Raw genomic sequence first — 24,544 nt, 5'->3', positions numbered from 1 at the left:
CTATCCAAGTTACTTTTGGAGATAGAGGCTGGGTTCATTCTGGACTGGTTGCCAGCCAATTGCACAGTACAAGTCTTCGGACATGTGCATAATGTGTCTTGGTAACTGGAGAAAGAAGAGTGTGCCAACTTTGCCCACGATTGCTGCATTTCAGATTTGAACACAGACCGTCAGAATTTTGAGGCAGATGTGGCGCCTATGGTCACGTATGCTACTTTAAAACCTCGTGGTTTAATGTGGTTTAATTGAATTCTGGTCGAGACACCAACAAATGCACCGCATTAAGGGAATATTTTTATAAACAGCTACTAAATTTGTGCAGTCAGTGTGGATTGCTAGTATCTCATGAATAATTAATTTTCATACATTTACAATACAAGTACATAATCCATCTTCTGCCGATTATCCGGGGTCAGGTCGCGGGGGCTGCAGCTTCAGTAGGGAAGCCCAGACTTCCCTCTCCCCAGCCACTTCTAGCTCGTCCTGGCGGATCTCGAGGTGTTCCCAGGACAGCTGGGAGACATGGTCTCTCCAGCGTGTTTTGGGTCGTGCCCGGGGCCTCCTGTCAGTGGGGCATGCTCTGAACACCTCACCAGGGAGGCGTGCTGGGGGCATCCTCATCAGATGCCCAAGCCACCTCATCTGGCTCCTCTCTATGTGGAGGAGAAGCGGCTCGACTTTGAGCTCCTCCCGGATGACCGAGCTCCTCACCTTATCTCTAAGGGAGAGCCCGGACACCCTTGCATCCGGGATCTCGTTCTTTCGGACACAACCCATAGCTCGTGAGCATAGATGAGGTTTGGGATGTAGATCGACCGGTAGATTGAGAGCTTTGCTTTTTGGCTCAGCTCCTTCACTACGACAGATCGGTACAAAGTCCGCATCACAGCAGACGCCGCACCGATCCGCCTGTCGACCTCTCGCTCCCTCACACCCTCATTCGTGAACAAGACTCCCAGATACTTAAACTCCTCCAGTTGAGGCAAAATCTCCTCCCCGACCCGGAGAGGACACTCCACCCTTTTCCGACTGAGAACCATTGTCTCAGATTAGAAGGTGCTGATTATCATCCCAGCCACTTCACATTCGGCTGCGAAACGCTCGAGAGAGAGTTGGAGAGCTCAACCTGAAGGCCCCGACAGTACCACATCATCTGCAAAAAGCATAGATGTTATACTGAGGCCACCAAAACGGAAACCTTCAACGCTTCGGCTGCGCCTGGAAATTCTGCCCATAAAGGTTATGAACAAAATCAGTGACAAAAGGCAGCCTTGGCGGAGTCCAACACTCACTGGAAACAATTCCGACTTATTGCCGGCAATGCGAACCAGACTCTGACATCGGTCATATAGGGACCGAACGGCCCGTATCAGGCGCTCCTGTACCCCAAACTCCCGAAGCAACCTCCACAGAACTCCACGAGGGACACGGCCAAACACTTTCTCCAAGTCCACAAAGCACATGTAGACTGGTTGGGCGAATTCCCATGCACGCTTGAGGACCCTGCTAAGGGTGTGGAGCTGGTCCACTGTTCCGAAGCCTGGACAAAAACCACACTGTTCCTCCTCAATCTGAGGCTCGACTTTCCGACGGACCCGCCCCTCTAGAACCCCTTAATAGACCTTTCCAGGGAGGCTGAGGAGCGTGATCCCTCTGTAGTTGGAACACACCCTCCGGTCCCCCTTTTTAAAAAGGGGGACCACATCCCGGTCTGCCAATCCAGAGGCACTCTCCCCGATGACCACGCAATGTTGCAGAGACGTGTCAGCCAAGATCGCCCCACAACATCCAAAGCCTTTAGGAACTCCGGTCGGATCTTATCCACCCGCGGGTCTTTGCCACCGAGGAGCTTTTTAACCAACTCAGTGACTTCAGCTACAGAGATCGGCGAGCCCACCTCGGAGTCCCCAGACACTGCTTCCTCCAAGGAAGGCGTGTTGGTGGAGTTGAGGAGGTCCCCCCCATGAGTCGTCACCTTACGGTGGTGGAGGGGTTTGTGTGTCTCAATGATCCTAGGAACTAGGTTGTCTGTGGCTTTATGCCCCTGGGTGAGGGACCAGACAAAGTACGACTCAGAAGACTCCATATGAAGAAAAACATAAATGGACTTGGTTTTCCCTTGCCCGGAAGCGGGTCACCGGGGCCCCTCTCTGGAGCCAGGCCTGGAGATGGGGCTCGTTGGCGAGCGCCTGGTGGCCTGGCCTACACCCATGGGGCCCGGTCGGGCTCCGACCGAAGGGGAAATGTGGGTCCCCCTTCTCAAGGGCTCACCACCCATGGGCGGGGCCAGAGGGATCGGGTGCATTGTGAGCTGGGCGGCAGCCAAAGGCGGGGACCCTGGCGGTTCGACACTCGATTGCAGAAGCTCGCTCTTGGGGGCGTGCTGTCATTGGATCAGCTTTTTAGTTGTGGGCTGGAGAGAAGGGGACTGGACAATAGGCCAGGCACAGCTCCTGCATTTTCCCTCCCAGGGTTAAAGAAGGGTGGTGGTGATCTCTCATCTCATCTCATTTTCCGTACCGCTTATTCCTCATTAGGGTCGCGGAGGTTGCTGGAGCCTATCTCAGCTGGCTTCGGGCACGAGGCGGGGGACACCCTGAATTGGTTGCTAGCCAATCGCAGGGCACACAAAGACATACAACAGTCACTCTCACACTCACACCTCGGGACAATTTGGAGTGGTCAATCTGCCTGCCATGCATGTTTTTGGAGTGTGGGAGGAAACCGGAGGACCCGGAGAAAACCCACGCGGGTCCGGGGAGAACATGGTGGTGATATATTTTACATTTTACAATGTCAAATAAAATGCTAGAGGGGCCTATGCGGGGCCAGACAGAATTCCGACGTTCCGTTTTGAGGGCTTCTTACATGGGATGTGGCTAAAAGGAGTGATTTTTGTATGCATCATAATATTACTCAAACGTTGTTCATCAATGGCTTGAACGTTACAATTTAGACGCCTGACTTTCATTAACTTAGTTTTTCGTTATTAGGTGTTTTTCAGTGACGTGCGGTGAGGTTCATGGCTGGTGAGGCACTGACGTCATCATAGTCAGATTTACAAACATATGAACTCTACAGAGTAGTTTATTCACCATTTGATTGGCAACAGTTGACGTATTTTGTTTAAAATTTCATGTCAGCATTCTTTATATATACAAACTGTAGCATAGAAAAAAATAATTAAAAAAAACGTTTTTATCGTGTTACCTTTAGTCCATGTGCCGCTCCTTCTGAAGAAAGGCATCGATAACTTCTTTGTAGAAGCCTTCCTTATCTTTCTTCAGTTTTAAAAGTCTCTCTGTCTCAACGGAGATCACTGCCAGTGAAGAAAGTCGTCCTTGATCAGTCCTGTTACGACTGTATGTTTTCAGTGCTGAGAATGACAATCTCGTCTACTTCTCCAGCAACAAATGGGGCTGCACCGATCTCCTTTTTAATGTCATTTCTAATGACGTCACCAACTGCTTCAATTAAATTGTTCTGTATTCTGTTTCACAGGCTAGAAAATATAGTGGATGTCCCAAAATGACTCGCTAGCCTGTCATCTTCCTGAGCGAAAGCATGTCATAGTTCAACATAGTTGCCACGATGAGCAGAGCCCTTACTTTCATCATTTCCACGAAATGCCAGCTGTTGTTTGGCAAGGAAGCAGGTGGCATTGATGAGATCTTTTAAAATCTCCCGGTTCTCCTTTACCTTAGCATTGTGGATGCTGATGTTGAGTCTTCGCTCATTTTTGAAGAGGCTCCGTTGTAAATTTTTCAGGTCGCAATATCCCATTTGAGTCCAGACATTGTCACAAATTGAGAACAGAAGGCAGGAAAAGCAGAAAAGGCGGTTTCTTGCTGGACATCCACACAGCCAGCCTTTTCGTGTGTACCAGTCCACCTGAAAAGAGCGATTATTGTGTCCCGTTGTCTGAAGCAAACCTTTTAGCTTCGGTGTTTGTCTTCCTTTAGTTATTACCTCCTGATTCGATTGAAAGTCCAGTTTAGAAAATTCTTCCAATTTAGATATGTAATCCTCCATTCTGAAAGTGAGGCCAAGCAACACGAAAAAATGACTGCAGGGTTGCACTTTACTTGCTAACTGTTTACTGTAGCTTTCTGTCTCTAATTCTATTATTCTGCAGACGTGGAGTAAGAAGTATCTCTGGAATCACAAGCGCCCCCTGCCTGTCATGAGGCGGGAGAACTGTGTGCCTCACCTACGCACAGCGTTTTGATAAAAATAAAACAAAATAAACACTGTTTATAATGTACAATGACTCTACATTATATACACCAGCTAAACTGTAGAAATTTAGTTCATATACTAAACGTGTTTGAACGCTTTAATAGCGATATGCAGAAGGACAGCAATGCGGTCTCACTGCAGAGCAAGCCAGCACAGTAAGCATAGTGATTGCGCAATCCTTGGTGAGGATCAGCCAGCTGGTGCCTCACTGCTCGTCTCTACTTAGTATTTGAACGGTAAATGTGAAAATTCAGCGATTTTGAAAAAAATCCTTAAACGGTGAAGTTAAATGGACAAGAACTTTAAAGTACAAATCACTAAATACATATAACTGTTTAATTTATTTTTTTCATTTGATATTTCCATGACAGCTTTCCATGATGACAGGTGAGGCACTGCCTCCACTGACTGCACGTCACTGGTGTTTTTTGAAGCCCAGTCCCATTGCTTTATTACTGGGTAGGATTTTCCACAGCCAATATGGCCGACTCTCAGACGTAATGAAACAACTGCTCATACCTTTAGGCGCGTCGCTCCGTGTAATTTGTGTCTATGCTTGTAATTCGCTATTAAAAGAGCCCGACTTCAGATAGTTTGTGGTTTGACATCGGAGCAGAGAAGACTAGAAAATGCTACGAATGAATAAAGCAGGTCCACGTTTTGGAATTCGGACGACATTATCCACTGGTCTCGACGACTGAATCACCACATTTTACCTTGTTTTATTGTACATTGACATTTTTACATGATGAAGTTTAAGACCAACAAAACAAGGACGTATGACGGCGAAGGGTTCAAGAAACGAGCGGCGTGTTTATGTTTCAAAAGCGAGTCCGAAGACGAGGTAAGACGAAAACTGGTTCTCGCGCTTCTGTCATGTTTATAAAGGAGCGTAAATTCTCATCCATGATAGTGCGCTTGCGAGTGCTTTTTGTACGCTCACAGAGAAGAGGGTAGTAATTATTGCACTGATTCCAATTAATATTAAGGCAATATAGAAATCTAAATTGTTACTGTATTTGCGAATTTTGTTTGTGGAAGACAAATATTTTCTTATCTTAAACAGCGCACACCGTGCATTGTAAACGTTAGCGGGATGAGCAATTTTCCAAATCATGACTTAATTTTTCTATTATAACTGAGCATTATGTTTGTGAAGGCCGTATAGTTTAAATATCACGGTCTGAAATTGCGAAACACACGTTTAGTGAATTCGATACAGTATCCCCGAAGAAGTGGCCAATTAAAGTTTCATTCAATTGCCAGATGTGTGAAACACTGGTTGGTCCAGGATATTTTGATCCCAATTGGAATGGAATCAACAAAATAAGTATTTTGTTTCCATTTGGCTATTGTTATTAGTGCCCGACAAGTGCGGGTTTTATTTCTTAGATAAAATCCGCGTTATATTTAGACCTATGCTAATTCAGATTTTAGGCAGGATCTGGCAACTAATAAATTGCCCATTAAAAATATCGAAGGAATAAAGCCTTTTTTTCCTTCAGCACTTATATATGAAATATATTAACTATAAGAAATACAGGTCAAGTATTTGACCATTTTAGCTTTTAGCATTTTAGACTTAGTTTAATATTTGTTTAGCTTTACAGTACAGAGAAAAACAGGCAACATTTTTTTTACTAATGTTTTGATGGGCAGGGCTGAGGATGTATGTTGGAATAATTTAAATACTGTTTTTGTCGATTTTAAAAGCACTTGTAACACTAAGCAGATGGATTAAATGACTAATATTTGAATGTTTTCTATTCATCCACTTATCCTGACGGGGGTCACGGGGACATTGGAGCCTTATCCCAGCTGTCTTGTAGGAGTAGGCGCGTCCCAGGTTTGATTGTTTTATTTTTAGTATTTTAATCTTTTTTCATATTTGCTTAACTGTACAGTAGGGAGAAAAACCGAACTTCAGAATCAGAATACCTTATATATATATATATATATATATATATATATATATATATATATATATATATATATATATATATATATATATATATATATGGTTTGGTTTAAGGTGTTGGACATTTCGCTTCTCATCCAAGAGGCTTCGTCAGCGAACTAAATCTTTTGCTGGCAGTTTTGGACCTATATATATATCCCTACTGTCCAGACGTGGCGGTGCCAGACTCTATGATTGGTCCCTGCTCTCAGGTAGGTTGGGGGAGCAGAGGACTATTCCCTCCGGCTACACTGAAGTCTGTTGTCCTGACTGATTACTTCTATTGTCCTCCCTGATTATGGGGTCTACGACTGGCCTGACTGCCCCATTTGATTTGGTATCACTTCATCAGCATAGCTAAGCCTATGTTGCCTAAGAAGTTGGTTGTAGGAACGATCCAAAGTGGACCTCACCCCACCATGGCGATTTAGTGAAGGGTTTTGCTGTTTTATGAACATAGCTTCTTTTACTCCCCTTTCAAACCATGTATTTTCTTTCGGTAAAATTTTAACCTCATTGTCGTCAAATGAGTGTACTGCAGATTGAGGCCCACTCGTGTTATTCCTGCAATGTTGATAGTCTTTATGAGAATTAGTTTAGTCTCCCCAATGTATTGCTCTTTACAATTTTCATTTTTACAATGTATTGAATAAACTAAATTACTTTGTTTTTCATTTGGCAGCCTATCTTTTGGATGCCCTAATTTTTGCCTTAAAGTGTTTATCGGTTTGAAATAAGTAGGAATTTTGTGTTGCCAAAGGACTGTTTGTAGTTTTTCAGAAACTCCTGCAATGTAAAGTCGTGCTACTCCTCTCCTTTTAGTATCTTCAGAATTTTTGGTTTCATTCCCTGTTCTTTTCTTTTGACATTTGTTAAAAGACCACTGAGGGTAATCACAGTTAGTGAGTGCTCTCCTGACATGTTTTGACTCCTTTTCTTTACCTTCAATGCTTGTTGGTATTAGTTTAGCCCTATGCTGGAGGGTTCTGATAACTCCGAGTTTGTGTTGTAGAGGGTGGTTAGATTCAAAAGGTAATTATTGGTCAGTGTGCGTGGCCTTCCTAAAGACTTCTGTTTTTAGTGCACTGTCCTCTTTTATAATAACTTTACAACCCAAAAAGGCTAGTTTGTTCTCTTTAATGTCCTCGCGAGTAAATTCAATATTGATGTCTACCGAGTTGAGGTGATCTGTGAAGGATTGCATTTCTTGGTTTTTTTTAATTATGACAAAAGTGTCATCCACATATCTAAACGAGTGCCTAGGTTTTGTCCCCAGGAAGGATGTGAGGGCCTGTTTCTCCATCTCTTCCATGTATAAATTAACCACTATGGGTGAAACCGGTGAGCCCATAGCACAACCATGAATTTTTTTGCATTTTTTTCCCCAAGTTGAAAATATGTAGTATTAAGGCAAATTTCCAATAATTTGCAGATGCCGCCTTCTCATCGATGAACCACTCCTGTGTGTGTGTGTATATATAAAAAATCCTCGTCTCACCCCCATGGGTGGTGTCTACTGGGGAACCCGAGCACCTTGATGTAAAAAGGGCTACTGGAACAAAGCGGAGATGGACAAGATGTGATATATATATATATATAGTGATGTCACGAGAGGCTGTGTCCTGGAGGGCAAATACATCCCCCTAAGATGGCTCCACCCAGAGAGAGTCTTGGCCCCATCTGGTGGAAGGCAGCAATTAAAACCACACACCTGCAGCTGATCAGGGCTTGATTGGCAAGCAAGGCTCTTAAGGCAGAGAGCCTCTGACTGTGGAGCTTGGGGAAAGACAAGCTCGATTGCTGTGCTCTGTGAAGAAGTTGATTGCTGCGTGGAACTCATTGCCAGTTGGGACCACACGACTGGACACTGGATTTGAACCTAGCTAAGGTGGCTAGGCTACATGCGGAGGACGTCAAGAGGGGTGAGGCCTAGAGATTCTTGGAAAAGAACTCCATCTTCAGTTTTACCTCAGAAGAGACTTTATTTGGATTTAAGTATTGGAAGAGACACTATTCAAACCTTTGTTGCTTGTGAATCCCCCCTGAAACCTTTGATTAAAACCTTTGTTTGTATCCAAACCTGTCGTCCATTGCACTTCTTGTCCTGTCCCGCTGAGAGCCAGCCTCTCATGGTATTACAATATATATATATATATATATATATATATATATATATATATATATATATATATATATATATATATATATATATATATATATATATAGTGGTGGGCCGTCAGAGCCAGCAAGGCCTTCTCTGCTGGCCTAACATAATCAGACATCATTATCATAATTATAATAAAAGTCAATGTCATTAAAAAAGTATTTTTTTCTAAATATGTATATAATTATTCTACATACTGTTTTCTTGATGTTATATCTATTTGGTTATGCTCCTTTCAGTGTTGTAGTTTTAGGTCAGAGTTTTTAATCCAATCAGAATTCAGATAGCTTGTGTCGCCAGGCTGTATGAAATCTTACCGACGCCTTCAGAATCAACAGTGAGGGCATCTGTGCGCTGTACATGAACGGGCACTTGTAGTTGATATATAGTTGCGATAGCCAATCAGATCACGAGTTGGCACAGTAAGGCCAGCTAGAGGGCCTCGCGTTGAACATGACATGTACGCGTCCTGTGATTGGACACTTTACCTCAGCCCTCAGCGGAGGCAGCGCTATGCAAATCAACCAAGCTACAACAGATCAGACCCGGAACTTTAGCAGAAAAACCAAGTATATCTACTCGCTTTTTTTAACCCACAATGGCTGAAGGAGAGGACAACTCGCTGTCGCATGTAGGCCTATTCTCAAGAACAAATGAAAAAGATTTGTTTACATTTATTTTTAACAAATAGTTCGTTTTGTGAACGTCTTGTTGTTTTTCTTATATTAAACTGACATTTTGTAATTTAGCGTAAAATCTTGGTAAAGATTGCATATTCTTGGTGGACTTAATACAACTTTGTGGACAAATGATTTTAAACTTTTTAAGTGTTTGCAGTATCACGTATAGTGACAAGTTCTAATTGCTGATGCAGATTTATTGATGTGTAATTGCTCCGGAAAATAGCCTGTGTTGTAGACGATTAAGGTGATGCCACGCCCAGTACTGCGTGCGTGTGCTTTTGTAAATGATATCTCCAGCCGTTGTGTCATAAATTATGATATTACGAGGGATATTTGTTCAAGTCGGACTAAGCAGGACTTTACTGAAGGCCTAGGTGTGAAATGCACGGACCGCCACTGATATACATAAACATAAACATTCAATGCAGTGTAAGAAAATGTTGACTCTCTTCTTTCATCAGGGAAAAAGAGTTAATTCCTAGATTATATGGGTCTGGATTTATATGAGCTTTAAATGAGGGCGGCCATCCAAGATACAACGGTTAGTTAACAATACATCTGCTGATGCACAAACTTGGACACATCATCAGTGTTGATTCCTAGAATCACTGGGTGTTTCTGGTCTTTCAACAGACACCCTCCTCCAGGCGACCCGACCGGGGTTTGCAAGGCCCCGGCCTGTGTCCAAGTGGCATGCTACTGCTCCACTGCCCCCACGGCTCTCCCCTCCTCAACCAGAGCCATCTGGTGGCTCTTTCTGCTGCCTCCACGTTGTTGCCTATGGCTCTTCTTCGGTTTGCACCTGTTATGCCCAGTGTGTCATAGGCTTTGCTCAGGGAGTGGCTGGCAAATCCCCGACTGCCCACTTCCACCGGCATACACCTCGACCTCCACCCGTTCCTCCGACATTCCTCCACCAGCTCCTGGTACTTCTCCCTCTTCCTTTCGTGAGCCTCCTCCATCCTCTCCTCCCAGGGAACCGTCAGCTCCAGCAAGAAGAGTTGCTTTGTGGCCTCAGAGACCAAGATGATGTCAGGTCTCAACCTGGTCTGGGTGATGTGTGTTGGAAACTTCAGTTGCCTTTCCAAGTCAATTGTCATCACCCAGTCTTGGGCCGGTAAGAGCAAACCAGTAGAGCGGTTGCTTGCTGTATTCAACCTTTGTCCTTCTTTGACAAAGTGAATGGTCTTCGCAGTGGCTCGGGTGTAACGGCTTGCCGCAATCCCCTTGCTGATTGCTTCACCGATGGATTTGAGGACCTGGTCATGCCTCCACCGATACCGACCCTCGCCCAGGGCCTTGGGGCAGCTGCTCAGGATGTGTTCCAGAGTCCCGATCTTGGAACACAGGGGGCATGCTGGTGTTTCTGTGGTGCCCCAAGTGCACAGATTAGATGGGCTTGGAAGGACATCGTACACCCCTTGAATCAAGAACTTGATCCTCTGTGGGTTCCATGACCAGATGTCCTTCCAGGTGACGTGGCGCTCCATCGCGTGCTCCCACTTCATCCAGGCACCCTGCTGCCGCATGGCCACTGCTCTGCTGGTTCGCTCTTCCTCGACTGCGGCTCGGACTCCTCCTGCACCAGCCTCTGCCTCTCCCTCGCGCTGGCAGAGTCATAGCGGGTCGCTGTTCGTCTCCCCAGTCCAGCTCTACCTTGCGCCACTGCTCCAACAATGGTCCTGTGCCTCAGTCGAGTTTCTGCACGCTCAACTGCCTCTGCTGCCCTCCATTTCCTCCCTGTCCTCACAACGATCCTTGCCCCGGACACTTTGGCATCTCTGGATCCAGAGTACTGCAGATGTTCCCGTGCCCGTGCTACGATGAATTCCTCCCTGACTGAGCTGAAGGGGAGCCTGAGCGTGTTGGTTATCCCGTACAGTCCAATGCTACTTAGGCTGCGGGGCAGTCCCAGCCATCTGCGCAGATAGCTGCTCACTCTTTGCTCAAAACCTTCCACCACGGTCATGGGGACCTCGTAGATTAGTAGCGGCCAGAGGATTCTTGGGAGGATCCCATGCTGGTAGACCCAGGCCTTGAATCTTCCCGGGAGCCCAGACTTGTCCACTGTTTTTAACCAGCCCTCCAGTTCAGCGCTGGTTGCTTTGATGGACTCGCTGTCATTCAGGCTGCAGTTGAAGACCTTGCCAAGGCTCTTCACTGACTTCTCAGACACTGAGGGGACCTGGTGTTGTCCCAGCCTGAAACGGAACTTGTCTGTGACTTTCCCCTTCTTTAAAACCAAGGACCTGGACTTTGCGGGTTTCAACCTCATGCGTGCCCACGCCATGATACGCTCCAACCCTTGGAGGATCCACCTGGCTCCTGGTACAGCTGTTGTTGTCACTGTGAGGTTGCCTTACTCCAGACTTGCTAAGAGGGCCCCTGCATTCTGGTGCAGCCGCCTTGACTAGCATGCCCATAGCCAGTGCGAATAGGATGACTGAGATGGTGCACCCAGTGATTATGCCTACTTCCAGCTGGTGCCAGTCAGATGTCAGCTGGCTAGTGGAGACTCTCAAGCTGAACTTGCTGTAATAATCCAGGATGAGGTCTTTCACCTTCTGGGGTACATGATACTTCACCAGTGCAACCTCCACCAGTTTGTGGGCTATGGAGCCATAGGCATTGGTGAGGTCCAGCCATAATACTGCCAGGTCACCTCTACTTTCTCTTGCCTCTCTGATGAGCTGGGTTACCACACCTGTGTGCTCCAGGCAACCAGGAACGCTCGGTACTCCTCCCTTCTGCACTGACGTGTCGATGTACTTGTTGCTCAAGAGGAAGTTGGAGAATCTTCTGGCTACAATGCTGAAGAAGATCTTGCTCTCCACACTCAGCAGGGAGATGACACGGAACTGGTCGATGTTCTCAGACCTCTCGTCTTTGGGTATGTATACTCCCTCCGCATACCTCCATGGCTGGGGGATCTTTCCTCTCCTCCAGATCACCTTCAGGGCCCTCCAAAGCCAATGTAAGAGCTTTGGGCAGTTTTTATATACCTTGTACGGTACTCCGCTTGGGCCTGGTGCTGAGCTCGACCTTGCTCTCCGCACCACTTCCACCACTTCACTTAGGCAAGGCTCCTTGAGGTTGAAGTCTGATGTAGGCTCTGGTGGTGTTGTCAGTGCATCGCATGGACCTAGCGGTTGTTCTCTGCTAGGGTCACTGTACGTGGCCTTGAGGTGGTTATTGATGGCCTCCTTGGAGCAGGTAAGGTGACCAGCCCTCTTCTGACAAGAAGCTGCCTGGTCAACTTGAAGGGGTTGGCCAGAAAAGCTGTTCTCTTTCTGGCTCTCTCTTTCTTTTCTCCTGGGGAACTCTGCCCTCCTCGAGGTCCAGAGTTGTTTCCTGAGGATTGCTCTCAGGTCCGCTAGGCCAGCTCTCTCAACTTCCCCTGCGATCTTATACTGCCTCTTCAACAGCTTCAACTCTTCCCTCAATCTCTGGATTTTCCTTGCTCTGTGGCATGGAGCATAGGCCGTTGGCATGGGCTTTGGTGCCTCAGTTCCAAATCGCTCAGCCGCGATGTTCACTATGAGGGTGGTCATGGTTCTCAGCCGCTGGTCCACATCCCCCTTGGATGTCGCTTCCAGAACCTTGTCCACATCCTCATCAAACTGCTTCCAATCAGTTCTCTTCGAGGATTGCGGCCACTGGATCCTTGGTTGGGCCGAAGGCGCACCGCCAGGTGGGACTGTTGAAGCTTGCTGGCTTTGAAGGCTTTGTGGGTTGTTGGGAGGTGATGCAGTCTCTTAGGGGCTTGAGGTGGCATGCGAACTGTTGGCAGCGGGTGTTGATGACACTTGGACAACGCAATACATACATATTGGTTTATATGGCACTTTAACAATAGCTGAAGCTGGTACAAAGTGCTAGTACGGAAAAAAAGGGAAATGCTGCCCCCTCGCGGAAGGGAAACACATTGCCAGAGGGCAGACCAGTGCTTTATCGGCAGTCCCAGCAAGAAAAACAAAAACCCGAACAAATTTGGGAATGGCGCTCCACATCATATTTTCAATTCCCGAATAAATTTGGGAATGGCAGTGAATACATTCAAGAGCTTTTGAATGTAAAGTTTACTTGAAAAAAGTTGGCAGATGGTTCCAATGACAAGACCAAAGTTATCTGTCTATTTTCCGGTTGTGAACTGACCCATCATCGTAGCATGTTGAAGAAAAGCGTGTTAACTGTGCAGTCCCACTTGCGTTCACTCCGGCCGTTTATGCGGCCGTGCAATACCAGAGTAATAATACGAAAATAAAACGTGCATACCTAAAGTATCCTTTTTTTCCCCGCCTTGCTCATGACGTTTAATAAAAAACATGATTTAGCCTGTTCTAGACAAATCGACAGAAAATCAAGAGAGGTAATTACTAAATAACTTATCAACATTGTCGACAGCGAGACTCGAGCTGAAATCAATCGCATTGCCGATTACAACTACACTACGAATTGCCAGCGATTGATGAGAGTGCTGAGAAAGAGCAGGTAGCCTGACTGCTGTGTTCAAAGCAAACATGATTAAAAAATTAAATAGTTTGGCATGCTTTAATATGCATAGGCTGAGTCCTTGTTTACCTTAGATCTGCACTTGGATTGGATTTGATTTACCTTTATTAGTCTCACCGTGGAGAAATTTACATTTCACAGCAGCATAGTTGTGAAAGGAATGAAAGAAGTAGACTTCATGGTTTTATATTTCTCTCTTTTGATTCCATAAAAAGGGAAGGGCTGTTAAAGGAGCTGTTGTGTGAAAAATAGTTTTTTTCACTGTGATTGATGCACAGTTGTGCAGTACATAACATTTTTGTTCTGATAATTACCAGGATTTCATCAAAACTGGAGGTTCTGCGTTTTTGTACTTGCAGAGTGGTTCTGTCCCATATGACTGGTGCTTGAGATGTGGTGGGTGGGGAGGTGTTGAATGTTACACTCTGTGCTAAACACATGGTGACCTATGAGTTGCAATTTTTAGCAGCAAGCGACAGCCTCTTGCTCTCTACTGCAGATTTGCTTTCATGGCTTTGGTGCGGCCACCAATAACTTGGTCATGTGTAATGGTGTCAGGACACACATACAATCATCATTGGGCACATAGTGAGTATTCATGGGGCAAGTCAATATATTCCTTTTACAAATACTGTATCTGAATACCGGAGTGTGCTCAGTGGGATGCTTCAGGGCCTGATGTGAATCAGTTATGAATGATACAGTGGTGACTTTAACAAGACATATTTACACTCTGTGTTGTCCCTTTGGAGTATGCTGAGGCGGTAAGGGATTAAGAGCACCCTCAAGATGGGGTGTGGATTTCACATACTCGGTGGACGTGGCGAGAAACCACATGACTTGAGCTTCAACTTTAGACATACCTGCCACCAGCCTTCCCCACTCTTGCTTTGGTTTATAAAATGGCTGTGGCTATTAAAATGAAAAGAACATGAACTGCCAGTCGAGGGAAAAGTGTTTCCACTCCCAATCAGTCGAATGCGAGGCATATAGAGGGAAATGGAAAAAAAATATTTATAATATACTAAAATGTACTTTCTTTTCCCCGCCTTCCTTGTGACATTTTGAAAAGCCATGGTTTGGATTGGATAGGATGTACCTTTATTTGTCTCGCAGTGAAGAAATGTACATTTCACAGCACAAAGTTATGAACGGAAGAGGAAAGGAAAGAAAGAAGTAGAAAAGCAAAATACAGGAGCTGCTGGAAAGGCAGCCACTCTCGCGGCGCCATCTGGAAATAAAAAAACAAAACAAGAAAGTTTATACTTCTCTCGACTAATCAATGCTCAGACACTGTAAATACACAAACATATCATACAAATAATAGACATTCGTCTATGATTTATTTCATGTTTGTGTTACTGCACACTAGATGTTATCAGTTTCACTTTCACTTCAACATATTTATAAAATAAAATAAATTGTTATAAATTATGGTGGTGCGTTAACATGTATTTTTGTAATGTCATTGTAACTGTAACTCGTGAGCACCAGGAGAAGCATTTTCAAATAGTACATATAAAGTTATTATGATAGTGATGTAAATGCTTTTGCAAAGTTGTGCTACATGCTTCGTGTCACGTGTCTGCTCAGTTATTCTGTGATTTCCTTGTCACAAATTTACTAACTCTTGTATCTCCTTCATGCGTGCATATGTGCGCATATGTGCGATGAGTTACTTCCGGGTTGAGTGAACGCTCGCGCGTCTGGCTGCCGCTGCTCACCCGCAGAAAAAAAAATACTGGTATGTAAAGTGTTCTTGACAGTTTTGAAGGGCGTTTGTACTATAAATGAAATGTATTATTATTATTATTATTATGCATGGGTGTACTGTACATGCACGCACGCTAATGGGTAGATCGGGCACCCCTGTTGTACACCGATACAACAGGTATTAACCCCTTGATTTTCATGACTGAGAACAAATATACATTTTAAACTTCTAGAATCTAGATTCTGGAAGTTTTAACTGTGCAGTCTCACTTGCGTTCACTCCGGCAGTTTAGAAGTCTAGGATCTAGAACTGATAGAAGTGTTGCGTAAAAACTTACATTTGACCATTTTTGGAATTATGTTCAACCATAGAAATACAGTAGTCACCATTTACAAAATGACCAGTCCTAGTACCACTATACGACACCAGGACTGTTTTGAGCATAAACAGTGTGTGTCCAATACAGTCAATGCGCAAGAAGGTAATTGTTCGTTGTCACTATTGCCGAGCTATGTCAGGGTCATGACCCCCCTCTGCTCGATGCTCTTGTTTTCACACATTAAAAGCAACTGCTGATCCAGGCATTTTAGAATAGCCTGTCAATTGAGTATGTATGTGAGCACAAGCGTGCCCATGAAATTGTCTTCATTATCACCATGTGTTTAAATGTTCAATGTTTTTTTCCGTAAAACTGCTGTCGGTCAGTATGTTTTAATGATAATGGAGAACATGTTGTCATTGCTTATGTTTGGCACAATGAAATCAGCCAATTCATCCAGCAGAAAGGAGGTCATAAGACTTCTGTCACTTGTAGGTGCTACTTGTGAGCAGCAGCCGACATCCAGACCAATGGATTGTGCCAGGGGGAGGAGTGGAGCCTGAGGAGGAACCATGCAGGGCCGCTGTCAGAGAAGTTTATGAAGAGGTAGGGTCATCATCAAATAAGGTACCGATAACAATGTTCTTCTCTCGGAGAAAGACTCCTTCAGTAGAAAAAGATGCTATCGCGCAGCGCAGTCAGGACGAATAGGCGCAGCAGCAAAATATTGTTTTACAACACAGTTCTCTAAACTATTAAAGAGGTTTTATTTTTTGCTTCATTCTGCAGTATGTACAGTTTTGCATTGAAAAAAAAAAAAAAAAACTGACTATATTGTACTTTTTTTCACCTATCGCGGGCTATTTTGGAACGTATTTCCCGCGATAAACGAGGGTCATTTGTTAATTTTTTTCCTGAGTTCAGGTTTCTGGAGTCCAATTCTGTCCATAAATCGGACAAACAAGGACTGAAGGATAGAATTTGGATTAGCCCGATGTTTAACGCATTGAAAACTTTCCAGGATATATTAGCTGCCCCCACGTTGTTCAAACTGTCGAGTTCAAAGCATGTTAAAAAATAGCATCTTCATTATTGCATAAGTAGAAATGAATGAATTAACATTTAGATTTATTTTTGTAATTGTTTTTTTTAGTAAAATGATTGGAATGACTGTATTTTGTATTTGGTACCGAAAGACTAATTCTGCATATAGTAAATATAATAATATACTATATATAATAATATATAAGAAATCTACATATTGTAAATTGTGTGAAGTACGATCAGATGCATGAATCATTATGTTATTATTGAACCAAATCACAATTATGCCATTTTGAGCTACCACTCTTTGTGATCGCTTATATGTCGCTGCCGGTTTACGCTGTTCGCGTAATCTGAAAAGAGTTGAACATACATTGAGTATATCACATCATTATCTTGTTCTCAAGTGTCCTTGAGAGTTTTGAAGGGCGCTGAGCAATAAAATGTATTATTATTAAACAGACACACATGGATACGTTAGATACAAATTGGCATTAAGTATGTGCATATAGCAACTCTTGAATAGTTATTGATCCAGGTGAATGTTTCAAGTGCTTAGCATTGAGCCACGGTATTGCTCTGTCTCTCCTTTAGCTTCATGCTACTTGTTTGGTCTGTGTTGTGAAGTTCTGCCTTGGATTGGCGCGTGTTGAAAACTTTGAAGCATGGTAGTGACATTTGGGAAAGCTCTCGGGTTACGCCATCCTGTGACCAGGTGTGTCTGAATATAGATAAGCTGCAAACCAACAACTTGGAAAACCTACAACTCAACCCATCATATTTCAGTACACTTCTTTCCAGTTCAACTTGACAACATGGATAGATGAAAATGTTCCGATTCATAAATGTTGATTTTTTTTTTTTTTTATCATTTCCTTTCATACCATGAAGGTGTTTTGGTGTCTTCCAAATGCATTTTAATGTAAGTTTTGTCTAACATTAGGAAAGCCTTGATGGATATGTAAAAATACTAAGTTGAATGCTGTCTTTCAAAATTTGTCTATTTGATCAATTGTATCTTCACAGATTTGCAAGAGTGCATGGGTTAAGCACTTTTCTGTCTTTTGACTGTCAGCTACACACATAAGGCAACATTACATGTATGTGTCTTGGGGAACTGGGACATAGCAGTAGTCAGATCTCTACTAACTGAAGCTGGCAGCTTTAGATGCCAGGTTTAAAATGCCACACATCAGAGGTTCGTGTTTCTAAACAATTTCTTGATACGCTGGAATGCATCATGTGTGTTATCAGACAGAAACAGGAATAATATTGACAACAAGGTTAACATTTATCACCAAAGAGAGCAAGTCATTTTCAACATTCACCATTTTTGAATCCTTGGAAACAATTGCACACACCTGTGCGTGAGGTCTGACAAAAGTAAAAATTTAACTTGAGAATATTGTGATGTAAGACGGATCAAAAACTTGCCAGAACCGTTGCTGGTTCTGTCCAGGCCACGAATATTCGGCTCCTGCTTGCCTTAAAGAAAAGATAATAATACACCAGATTTGTAGTCATATAAAGAAATTAGTTGTATAAATCCCTATTTTAAATCAGAACTGATCTCATCCATCAAAATCAAACTATGACATTTATGTTGTTGCGTGACATCGTGGATATTTTTATATAATATGACTTCACATTGTAATATGATCACACAAAAGTGTATAAAACCGTGGTCAGACCAGCCATGATGTTTGGACTGGAGACAGTGCCACTGAAGAAAAGACAGGAAGCAGAGGTGGAGGTAGCAGAGCTGAAGATGTTGAGGTTTTCTTTGGGAGTGACCAGGTTGGATAGGATCAGGAATGAGTACATTAGAGGCTTTGGAGAGAAAGTCAGAGAGGCCAGACTGAGATGGTTTGGACATGTCCAGAGGAGAGAGAGTGACTATATCGGGAGAAGGATGCTGAGTCTTGAACTGCTAGGCAGGAGACCGAGAGGAAGACCGAAGAGGAGGTTTATGGATGTGGTCAAAGAGGACATGAAGGAGAAGGTGTGCGAGAAGAGGATGCACAAAACCGGGACAGATGGAGGACATTGATTCGCTGTGGCGACCCCTGAGGGGAAAAGCCGAAAGGAAAAGAAGAAGATTGTAATATGATCACACAACACTACATTAGCACAGGAAGGAGTTATAGGTGCCTCCTGTGCACGTTAATGCAGTGGAACAAAATGGCTTGCTTCCTATCATAAACATGTGTCTTAGACTAACATTGATTTCATTGCTAGTTAAAAATAAAATCTGAAGGAGAAGGTACAAAATAACATAAGAAAACAAAATCAATTGAAAATGAATTTCAGTATTTTCTCGAAGACCCATTGACAGAACTGTTTTGAATGGAGCGTATTGATCCAGCGGTTTTTAAATATTTATGATATTAGTCTGTGTTTTCCTGCTAAAGTTCTTACCGCTGTGACTCAAACAGTAGCGAATATGTGAGTGAATGGATGTTTGCTGAATGTCTTCTGCTTCTTGTGTGCACAGGCTGGGGTTAAGGCTAAGCTTGGCAGGCTTCTTGGAATCTTTGAGGTAAAACTATAAATCTGTCATAGAATTACTCTTTTTTTTTTTTAACGACACATTACACGAAAGCCCTGCGATTGGCTGGCAACCAATTCAGGGTGTCCCCCGCCTCGTGCCCGAAGACAGCTGAGATAGGCTCCAGCAACCCCCGCGACCCTAATGAGGAATAAGCGGTACGGAAAATGAGATGAGATGAGAGAGAGACATTACACGAAATCTTTTGTCTGAATCAGCTAATCTGGTTGCCCTATTTTCTAACTGGCATTCATTTTGTTGGCGTAGTTGTGTTTTTTTCAAATGCAACAATAATCCATGTCTGCACCACTTCTATATTACAGCTTTACACGGAAGGCATTGGCAGAATAGAAACCAAATGTAACATTTTCATTTAAACCTTTACAGCACAACAAAGACACAAAGCATAGGACACATGTCTACATCATCATCGTCACAGAAATTCTGGAGGACTGGGAGGACTCTGTCAACATAGGTATGCCAATCACATTGCTCATTTTAGTCACACGGGAAAAAGGTATTTGCAGTTTGTTGCAGTTTGTATCGATCTGGTGATGGAGTGAAAAGAAAATCTTTCATCAGGATACTGTCCATTTTATATTATGAAAATGGTACATGGTGGTACCTTTACTTACGAATGTCTCTTCATACGAAACGTTTCAGCATAAAAATATTGCCCCTTGCAGTGTTTGAAATAGCGTCTGCCCGGATGCCTGAGGCGTGTAACTTTTACGCCGGGCTTACAACTTCCAGAACCTCTCTGCCCGGGTGGCCGACAACTTTTTCCAGAAAGAAAAAAGATTTTTTTTTTCAAATCAAAAGTTTGCTTTATTCCAATTTCGAAATATTCGTTCGGTTTGAGATTTCAGAATTTCGGTTCGTTTGGCAATTTTTAATTTTGGCAGCCAATCAGAAGCCTCCATCGAATAACTTTGCGCCCGGACTTTCCCGAGTGTTATCCGGTCGTGCATTTGCATATCATTTTCAAAAGTAGACGCACAGAGAACACAAGAAAATGGATAAGTGGTTAGGAATCAAGCCAAACCCTCAGTCCCAGAAGAGAGACTCAAAAGAAGCTAACAAAATTTATGACGCTACAAAACGGAAACGTACATTGAGAGCATCGTGGAAAGAGTACTTTATGTGGCTTGCAGTTGACGGCGCAACGCAAATATTGCACTGTGCAACCGACCGGGAAGTGTATGGACAAACGACAACTGGCGCAAAATCATCAGCAAGGGACACATTAAGCAAGGGAGCATTTGTGGTAGGGACATCAATTACAGTAAAGTCTCGGTATATCAATATTGGTTATATCGATAGTACTGCTTATTACGATACTATTTCTATGAACGCAAGGAGAAAATTTACATGCCGCAGGATCGGATATATCGATAGTCCGGTTAATCCGATATTTTTTCCGACTCCTGAGAATATCGATATAACGAGACTTTACTGTACTTAATATTAAAGTGTTGTTCTGTTATATATTCTGATTATCAATCCTTAATACTTTGCAACAATGGTTTTTTTCTTGCGATTAGTCATTTTATCGTGTTTCAAGTTGTGAAATATCGGGCAGGCAACTTTATGGCCGGGCAGGCAACTTCTCAGAGTTTTCGGCCCTGGTGTCCGGTAACTTTTTGTCATGAGTTTCAGACACTGCCCCTTGTTCCGAAACTAATTTCAAGTTACAAAAGGTAAAAATACAGTACAGAGTGCTCTGCACAGTTCGAGGTTCCCAAACGCAACATCTTTATAGGTGCTCTGCCATTGACTATTACCGAGCATCATCCTGGAATTCCATTGGCTTCGAAGGACCTCTACCATATGTGTCTATGATTTTAGAGAGATATATAGATCGATATGTCTATGCAATGTCCTCATCATTCGTCCCTCAGGCCATGAGGTGTTCCGATCATTTTATGTAAATGTGAATCACTGAGAAAAGTCAAGTGATCGCTTACACCGCTGATGTTTGCCTCGGACGTTTTTGAAAGAATGTTAAAATCTGACAACAGCTTGGGTCAGTTCTTTACAAACAGGCAAAATCCACTTCTGAGAAAGAACAAGAACAAGAAAAACGAAACAAAAAAAACTAAACGAGGACCCAGTTAATTTTTCTGCTTTAAAGGACAACCGACACAATTTTTTGTTTCCTAACTGACATCAGAAAAACGTTTTATAGCATCTAAAATACCCAAAACACGCAGGCTGATATTTTTAGTCAAATCCAAAACACCAATAAAAATGACTTAAAGTGTGCTAAAACTGCAACAAATTGTGCTGCAAATTGGGGATTTTCAGAAAGTCCTGCGTCCAGTTCGTGACGTCACGCCAAAACGTCTTGCCTTGCTCGAGAATCAAAACAATGGCTTCAGATTCGGAGAAGATGCTTTCTTGTTACTCATCCAGTTATGAAGATGATTCAAATAGTGAGGAAAGCATACATGTTTGCAATCGATTAAAGATGTTATTCCCTGTCATTTTGAGGCATCTGGACAGCAATGTAGCACCCAAAAAATGCAGAACATGACGCCCAAGCGCCGTTGGAAATGGGCTGATTTGTCTGCTGGAAATTTGTGTCAGCGAATATCAAATAGTTGTCTTGGTGCAACACACAACGATTCACCATTGCGTTATTTATGCGTTTTCCTTCTAATTTCGCCATCAACCTCGGATCAACACGAAGTTTCCAGACCAAACAAAGTACCGCAAAATGCATTGTGTGTCTTTTTCTCGGTCAGGGGCGTGCGTTCCTTCCGTGATGTGACGTCAGGAATCGTCACCAACTCAAAAACAAGACTTCCTGAATATTCAGCGCGAGTCTTAAAACATAAAATATAGCTATAGGCGGCGGAATCTTTGTAAAATACGCTCAGTATAAGTCATTTCAAGTGATTTTACTAATTATGGACACAACTTGTCCGGTGGTGTCTGTTGTCCTTTTAATTGGAAATTTCTCCATTGTGAAACTAATTGTGAAACCATCATTTTTATTCTGTATTCTTTGTTTTTTTTTATTATGCACAACTTTCTTACGACGGGGTGCTGTGTTGTAAAATGCAAGTACAATATATTGTTTCGACACGAAATCAAGTAGCCCCCGTCAGTGTAGCCAGGCTAGCATCTAAAGATAACTTTGGCAACTCCAACATAGGAGCGCTTGATTAGTAGACCGCGGAATGGAGGGAGGTGTTCTTTACTCTCTTATTGTGCAATAAAGTAATTGGAACGTGTATCTGTTACATATTTTGATGTATTTTGTAAAATATATTTCGTAAGTAGGTGTACCGCGGAACGAATTTCAGTTATTTCATGAAAACAAAATGTGTGCATGTAGACCTTTTGACATCAACTGTGCAGTGCTAAGTGTAACATGACAAAACTGGAATGTTAAAAAAGCTACTCAACAAATGTAATGTGATGTACCTTGCGGCAGTTTGCAGTACTTTGTCTGTGGAAGAGAATACTTTATACAGTTGCACATAATTGCATGTAACACATCATTTTCTAGTTGGAGACTATAGACAGTTTATCATTGTGTATTCACACTCTTCTCTATTTTGACAAGGTGTGATTTTTTTTTTGTTACATGTCAGTGTTTTACAAACATTTTGAGCTCATTTTGCGTCCTGACTGCACATTTGGCAACCCCTGTTTCCAAATTCCTTGATGCTGCAGTACATTTTGAATAACATGAGGGTCTGGAGCTGAAATCCATCCAGTGCTGCTTATCAAATATTACAGTATAATCAACATACAATCAAATCAAAGTACGACGAGTGTAATTTATCCACCTTTCCCGGTTCTAAGTATCGCGCAGCATGCTAATAATTTACTTTCTCTTCTTTGACATTGTAAGCAGGAAGGAAACGCAAGTGGTTCAAAATTGATGAAGCCATCCGGGTGCTGCAGAGCCACAGACCTGTCCAAGCTGAATACCTGCACAGATTCAAGAATACCCGAAACTCCACTTGTGTCACCCAAGTAGCGGAAACACATTGATGCTCCCAAATGATTGACAAAACACTCCTCACTACATTGCAAGTGCAACCAAACTTTGGATCTCGTCAAGTGATAAGGAAGATTCTGGAAGCTTTCCAAGATGGACTTATCTGAAAGGGACTGTTACCTACTTGATGCGTTTTACACTGTGATGTGTGGACACCCACGATAATGATTTGAAACCTGCTGTGAGATGGGCTTGAAGAGTGACAAATTCTTTTGCAATAATAATTACATTTGTGCGTGGATTTTTTCGTGGTCATCACCAGCTGTTTGAACGAGTGTCCCTTTAATGCTTTCTTATGTTTGGAGAGTTACATCTGCACTTTACATTTATATTCATGATGATGAATAATACAATCCGTGATTGTTGTTGCTGCCAATATTTGTTCGGTTTCCTGGTGCCCAGCACTGAGAATTGCTGCCTCTCAGAGGAAGCCATAATTATCAAAGTGCCTTGTTGACAAATTATTAAGAAGTTGATCATGTGCTTTGAATCATGCTGAAATACATATATTTTGGTGAAATGCTAACACTGTAAACATGGAGAGTATATTAAAGTTGTTAATGTCTTGTGTTAATATGTAATATTTACATTAGAATCACATGTGAATAATAATTCATTGTATTTATAAGTGCCTTTCAAAACTCTCAAGGTCACTTTACAGTCAGAGGATCAGTTTCTCTGTGGGTGAGCAGCGGCAGCCACATGCGAAGTCCACTATAAATTACATTAACTTAAAATATAGTGTACAAAGTGTCCCAAATATGTGCCTTATTTGAAATTGGAATATCTTTGTAACCACATCAAGCGTGTAAAATTCCAACAACTGTTTGAATTTTAAAACTGATTTCACCGTATCATGAATTGATTAATGTATGAAATTCAGTCCATTTCCCACGGTGCGGTTTTATTTTCATTTTGAAAAAAGGAGGAACCTGTGTTTCATCGCAACCCCAATGTGTTTTGAGATGTTACAATCTCTGAAAATTGTTTCAACAGAATGAGGTCAATCTTGAATTACATCTGAATTAACAGTAGGCTGAAAAGTGAGTGTTTTTTTTTGAGAAAGCACCGCTAATATATTGCTGTGAACAAAGACTTAGCTGGCATCATTTGGAAAGTCATTCTGTTTTGTTGCCAAACTAACAAAATGTTAAAAAAAAAACATTTCTCCGATTCATTTATAAGATCTTGATCTGAATCAAACCGGGAATAAAGTTTAGAGAATGTGCTGCTTTGTATCCGTAGGTATGTGAAAAAAAATACATGTACAATGAAAACAACCCCAAAATTGCATGATTTTATATTTCTAGACCACATGACTTGTGTCGTTTCCTGTTTAGAATTGCCAC

At 42.8% G+C, this 24,544-nt stretch overlaps 1 protein-coding gene across 2 annotated transcripts; it reads left to right on the top strand.

The window, feature by feature from the left end:
• The first annotated feature begins 4,763 nt into the window (after positions 1-4,763).
• Positions 4,764-24,417, top strand: nudt4a (nudix (nucleoside diphosphate linked moiety X)-type motif 4a). Of its 2 annotated transcripts, none has more exons than XM_088997418.1 (5): positions 4,764-5,083; positions 16,084-16,194; positions 19,127-19,171; positions 19,568-19,655; positions 23,046-24,417. In XM_088997418.1, exons 1-5 carry the CDS (start codon positions 4,985-4,987, stop codon positions 23,186-23,188), a joined length of 486 nt encoding a protein of 161 aa, XP_088853544.1. In that variant the 5' UTR covers positions 4,764-4,984; the 3' UTR covers positions 23,189-24,417. The 2 variants fall into 2 exon arrangements, with proteins under 2 accessions (XP_088853544.1, XP_088853545.1); XM_088997419.1 differs by having other exon boundaries at positions 4,769-5,083; positions 23,049-24,416.
• Positions 24,418-24,544: the final 127 nt, after the last annotated feature.

This window comes from Hippocampus bargibanti, linkage group LG05, assembly GCF_051943395.1.
Source record: "Hippocampus bargibanti isolate YZ-2025 linkage group LG05, ASM5194339v1, whole genome shotgun sequence".
Taxonomy (NCBI): Eukaryota; Metazoa; Chordata; class Actinopteri; order Syngnathiformes; family Syngnathidae; genus Hippocampus; species Hippocampus bargibanti.
Note: the sequence above shows the minus strand (reverse complement) of the source record. Positions and strands in the feature narration are given on the sequence as shown.